Below are 5810 nucleotides of genomic sequence, written 5' to 3' on the forward strand. Positions count from 1 at the left end.
GTCGGACTGACCTGGGGATGTCGTCTGGTTTTACTGGACTGTCTGCATGGGGGATGGGAGAGCAGGGGGTGACTTTAGGTGAGGGACAATACCTGAGCCAAGGGGGGGTGGGGCCAGGTGACACCTTGGCCCGGGAAACTGGACAAAGGGAGAGGAGGAGCCGGGAGAAGGGGAGTGAGACGGCTGGGGGGGGTTTCAGTTCTGGGCTGGCTGGGAAGAGGCAGGGAACCCCAAGCCAGGGGTCTAAGCTCCCAGCCCCCCAGAAGGGTGACCAGACAGCAAGTGTGAAAAATCAGGACAGGGCGTGGGGGTTAATAGGAGCCTATATAAGAAAAAGACCCAAAAATCAGGACTGTCCCTATAAAATCGGGACATCTGGTCACCCTATCCCCCAGAAGGACTCGGCTGAGGGGTCCTGGTGGTACCTACAAGCCCTGCTTGGGATCGTGTTCCTGTCGTCTAATAAACCTTCTGTGTTACTGGCTGGCTGAGAGTCCCGGGGAATCGCAGGAAGTGGGGGTGCGGGGCCCTGACTCCCCCATGCTCCGAGACACCCGGGCTCGAGCCTGGGCCCCAGGGCTGGGTTCGAGGTCCCTGCCCCTGCAGTTCCCGAGGTGACCAGCAGGTGGAACCAGCCGGAGGGTGACGGGCTCTGCGGGCGGCTCCCGGCCCCGCACTCACCTCCCACTCGCACACCGAGGGCTTCCTCGCCATCCTGTCCAGCAGCTCCTCCCCCGTGCAGCTGGGGGCCCGTCAAGGAGAACAACCACAGCCGCCCGCTCGCGCCCTGCCGGGACCCGGCCCCGCGAGCCCCCCCATGGCTGCTCCCTGCTGGGACCCCGGGGCTGTGATCTCCCTGCCCCCACACGGCCGCGTCCCGTCACTGCCATCTCAGACTGCACCACGTGGGTCTGCAGTGCTGTGAGCTTCCACAGAGCAGTGCCCTGCAGGTGCCGGCGGGGACCCAGGCAGGCCATGGGGCTGTTCCCATCCCATGCCCCGGCGGATACAGCTCCATGACAATGATCACGGCGTTTTTCTTCTCGAAGGAGTCGTGGAAGTAGACGAGGCGCTCGTGGTCCAGCTGGGACAGGATCTGCAGCTCCCGGCGTGCCGACTGCTTGGCCTTGGCCCGGCAGGGAATGAACTTGGCAGCATAGTCCAGCCCGCTGCTCTTCTCCCTCACCCTCCGCACGTAGGAGAAGGCCCCCCTGCAACACACGGGGAGCTGCAGCCGGCAGGAGGGTGGGCCAGGCTCGGCGGGGGGCTGGCAGGAGCCTAGGACGTGGTGTGGGCACCAATGGAGGGGCTGGCAGGAGGGCAGGGGCAAGAGGCTGGGACACCGTGGGGGAACCTGTCTAGGGAGGGGCTGGGGGGAATCTAGGACCCAGGGGCAGCACGTGGCGGGGCGAGGTGGGGGGCTGAGCACTGGTAGGGAGGCTCAGGTTTTCGCTCTTAGCAGCGGGTAAAGAAGCTAAGAACGGCTACCATGGGTCAGCCCCATGGTCCATCCGGCCCAGCGGCCTGCCTCTGACAGCGGCCGGGGCCAGGTGCTTCGGGGGGACTGAACAGAACAGGGCAATTATCGTGTGATCCAGCCTGTCGCCCATGCCTGGGTTCTGGCACTGAGAGCAGGGGGCTGTACCCCCGCCCATGGATGGACTTAGCCTTCGTGAACTTAGCGAATACTTTTTTGATCCCTGTTATAGTCTTGGCCCTCACAACATCCTCTGGCAAGGAGTTCCACAGGCTGACTGGGCGTTGTGTGAAGAAACACTTCCCTATTCACGCTCCACCCCCGCCATGATTTTATAGCCCTGTCAGATCCCCCCCATCGTCGTCTCCTTCCCAAGCTGAACAGTCCCAGGCTTTTTCCTCTCTCCTCCCATGGAAGCTGTTCCAGACTCGTCAGCATTGTGTTGCCCTTCCCTGCACCGTTTCCAATGCTAATGTCTCTTTTGGAGACGGGGTGACCAGCTCTGCCCGCAGTATTTTAGGGGCGGGCGAACTGTGGATTTAATAGCAGCATTATGGTATTTTCTCTGTCTTCTCTCTCCCTTCCCTAACGGCTCGAACGCGCCATTCGCTTTGCTGGCTGCTGCTGCCCACGGAGCGGATGTTCTCGGAGAGCGGAGATCTCCCATGGGACCAGCGAGCCCAGCCCCATGGCTCTGACTGGCTGGCTGGCCCCACATTTCCCGTGTCTGTCTTTGCACTGTCGACGCTCCGTGGGTCACCAGACAGCCAGGGCTGCAGGGCAGGGGGGAGCTCCCCAGCTGCAGGGACACCCCCCCCCCGCCCCCTGAGACTCCAATCTCCCACGCCAGCCTGGGAGGTGCTGAGTCGGGCAGCCTCTGACTCCTCCCTCCCCCAAAATGGGCCTGAGGAGCCCCGGGCCACGATTCCGTGACGCAGGGAGGGGAGCCCACCCGCTGTGGGTGGGACGAGCTGCTGACCCCCCTGGGCTTGCCAAGAGCCATCCCCATGGGGGCTGTTTCCCCCCAGCCCCGGCACCGAGCACTGCCAGGCTCAGGAGAGAAGCTGGCGCCAGGCCATGGACATGGAGCTGCCCTGGGCTCCCAGCGGTGCCCTGCTCTGGGGGCTGAGACACCCTGTCCCTGCCCCGGCCCGGCGGGAGACCCAGCCCTAGTGCCTGGGAGCAGGGACTCAGGGCCGAGCCCGGGTGCCAGGCCAACGGAGGTCAGTGCCCTGCAGTGCGACCGCCTCGGGACGGCCCCTCGTCAGAGGCACCCGCCTCACCTCCCGATCTCCTCGTGCACCTCGTAGTCGTCCGTCAGCCGCCGGGCCGCGTGCCCCTCCTCCGCCACCACGGCTGCTGCCTCCGGCTGGGCTGGAAGGCAAGGAGAGCCACGGCATGAGGAGGGAGGGGAACGGCCATGGCACCAAGGGGGGCAGGGTGCCGGTCGGGGTGACAAAGCAGGGGGTTTTCTGGTTTTTCCAGTGGGTTGCATGCAGGGGTGGGGTGGGACTCAGTGTCCCTGGGTGTTACTGGTTTAACGAGGTGAGGGGAGAGGGAGTTTGTTGTTACAGAGGACCGGAGAGGGAACTTGGGACCCCAGCCGATGGCCTGGAGGATGGAGACCCCAGCGACCGGTGACCTGACGACCCGGAGACCCAGCTCAGGAGTCACAGCCGGTTCTGGCCAGTGGGAGGACAATGGGCTGTAAAGAGAGGACCCTGGTGACCGGACCAGCCGGTTCCAGCCAGAGGGGCCAGAGGACAGAAGCGAGGAGAGGAGGCCCCGGTTTACGACCCTGTTTACCTGGAGAGAAGACAATGGACAGAGGCGGGACTTGGGGCTGGGGGTATCAGATGCCCAGCTGGGAAGCAGGGGGCTCGGGGCTGGAGAGGGGGGAGCAGGCAGAGCCCACCTGGATGCAGGGGAGACTGGGATGTGCTGGGCTGAGGGAGGCCAGGCCTGAGGCCCTGAAAGTTTCCGGTGCTGGGTTCAAATGCCCAATAAACCCTCCTGTTTTACACTGGCTGAGAGTCACTCCGGTCTAGAGAACAGGGGGGGCATCATCCCCTTTGGGGGTGGAGGCCCAAGGGGCCCAGAGCGAGGGAACTCCCTGAGGGGGCCCACGGCAGAGACAGACGTGGTAAGGCTCCAGGAGATGGAGGGGTTTAACCCCTGAGAGAGAGTGGACCCCCGAGAAGGGCTGTCGCACTGAAGGGGGTTCCCCCCACGGACCGCACAGAGCTGAGAAAGACCACGAGTCTTGTGAGCCCGTGAGTGTGGGACCAGCCATGGCACCGAGTGGGGCGGGGTGCCGGCGGCGGTGGGACTGGCCGGGGCTGGGTGCCGGGGCAGAAGAGGACTGGGGGTGGGAGGGTGGAAGGGCCATGGCAAAGCCCTCGTCGCTACCCTCTCCCGCACTGGAGACAACCAAATGTTCCACAGTGGCGCCTAGTTGCCAAGGTGATGGGCATCTGGACAGAGGGATGCAGCCCCCGGCTCAGGCTAGCTGGCATTGCAAAGAGCCCCTCCCCAAGGCCTCCGGGCTGCTCCCCGATGTGACGAACTGGGACTATTCTTGAAGTGGTCTGTGAATGCTGACAGGGGAGTGTGGCTAGGATGGTCTGCATTGGGGGATGGGAGACTGACCGACGGAGAATACCTGAGCATGTAACATGAGAACCCAGGAGGGGGTTAGAGGCCAGGTGACACCTTTGCCCGGGAAACTGAACAAAGGCTGTGGGAGGGGTCGCTGAAGGCAGAGGGTTGGAGGAGCTGGCTAGTGACCATGGCTGGGAGGCAGACGGGGCTCTGATCTCCCAAGGGGGCTAGGGTGCCTGGGGACCCCAAGATGGACCTAACTGTGGGGGGTCCTGTTGTCTGCGCCTGCAAGACCTGTCTTGGACTGTGTTCCTGTCGTCTAAATAAACCTTCTGCTTTACTGGCTGGCTGAGAGTCATGGTGAATCGCAGGACGCCGGGGGTGCAGGGCCCTGAGTCCCCCACACTCAGTGACACCCCTCCCCAGGCCTGGCACCGTACCCCAGAAGTCGAGGGGCTGGGGGACCTGGCAGGGCCCTACCTGCGCGCACCAGCAGCTCGGCCTTGCAGGAAACCTCCCCGGCCAGGTTCCGGGCGGTGCAGGTGTAGACGCCGCTGTCGCGGGCCGTGGCGCCCAGCAGCACCAGGGAGCACTCACTGTCGTCGTAGACAAAGGTCAGGCGGCTGCTCTCGGCCAGCAGCGCCTCGTCCTGGGGGGAGTGTGAGCGTCAGGCACCCCCAGCACAGCCACCCACTCCTGGGGCCCGCATAACCATTGGCCCAATGCCAGGGGCGCCACCACCTGGCGTGGCAGCCAGGGGTCCTGGCCCCCCACAGCTGGGATCCAGCCCCCTTCCAGAGCACCCGGGACCCACCTTCCTCCTGGAGAACCCTGGGTGACCAGGACCCCTGTTCCCTTGGGGGGGCAGGGCTGGCACAGCAGGGGGCTGCGGGTCAGGAGTGAGGGGCACCAGCAGAGCTGGGGGTGGGGTAGCAGGGGGCCGGGGTGGGGTAGCAGGAGCTGGGGGGTTGAGGGGCTGGGGAGCCCAGGGCTGGGTGAGCAGGGGCTGTGGTTTGGGATCAGGGGCACCAGCAGAGCAGGGGGGCAGGGCTGGACTGGCAGGGGGCTGCGGGTTGGGATCAGGGGTCCCATCCATTGACTGGCGTCCCTGGGCTCCCTCACGTCCCAGGGAGGCCCAGGGCTCACCTTGTACCACATGATGTCGGGCAGCGGCTTGCCCTCCACCACCACGGCGAAGCGCGGCGTCTCACCCTCCCCGACCTCCAGGTCCTCCATGATGGACTCGAAGCGCGGCGCCTCTGGGGACCGAGAGACGTTCCACTCCTGAGCGCAGGCAGGAGCAGGTGGCTGCCTCCTCGCCCTGGCCTGCAGGGGCCCAGGCTCCGCCCCCAGGCTGGGAGGGGTGTGGCCTGCAGGTGCCCAGGCTCCGCCCCCCAGCTGCTGTGTGTGACTGGCTCAGCCCAGGCTCCGCCCCCGGCTGGGGTGTGTCGCTGGCTCATGCCCAGGCTCCGCCCCCGGCCGGGACGCGGGATAAGGACCCCTCACGTACCTGCCAGCTGCAGGCTGATGGAGCAGCTGTCCGCGCCGTGCCTGTTGCTCACCTCGCAGGTGAGCTCCCCAGCGTCCCCGCGGTGCACCTGGCAGAGCCGCAGGCAGTGCTGGTCGTCGTCAGCCATGCTCAGCTCACACGCGCCAGCCCGCTCCTCGAGCGCCAACCCGCCCCTGCCGGGGGAAGGACACCCCGTCACCCAGCGCCCCGCCCCCACAGCGC

General features: G+C 65.7%; 1 protein-coding gene across 1 annotated transcript in view; it reads right to left on the reverse strand.

The window, feature by feature from the left end:
• LOC112109120 (striated muscle-specific serine/threonine-protein kinase-like) overlaps positions 1-5810 on the reverse strand; it is a gene marked incomplete at its 5' end in the record, with an annotated part of 69163 nt that overhangs the window by 25726 nt on the left and 37627 nt on the right. Inside the window, 7 exons of the mRNA XM_026657434.2 lie at positions 35-42; positions 682-742; positions 1011-1211; positions 2761-2851; positions 4559-4727; positions 5225-5337; positions 5589-5765. Of these exons, the coding sequence (XP_026513219.1) occupies positions 35-42; positions 682-742; positions 1011-1211; positions 2761-2851; positions 4559-4727; positions 5225-5337; positions 5589-5765 (820 nt within the window). The remainder of the gene's footprint in view (positions 1-34; positions 43-681; positions 743-1010; positions 1212-2760; positions 2852-4558; positions 4728-5224; positions 5338-5588; positions 5766-5810) is intronic.

This window comes from Terrapene carolina, unplaced genomic scaffold (assembly GCF_002925995.2).
Source record: "Terrapene carolina triunguis isolate 2854851 unplaced genomic scaffold, T_m_triunguis-2.0 Scaffold243, whole genome shotgun sequence".
Classification (NCBI taxonomy): Eukaryota; Metazoa; Chordata; order Testudines; family Emydidae; genus Terrapene; species Terrapene triunguis.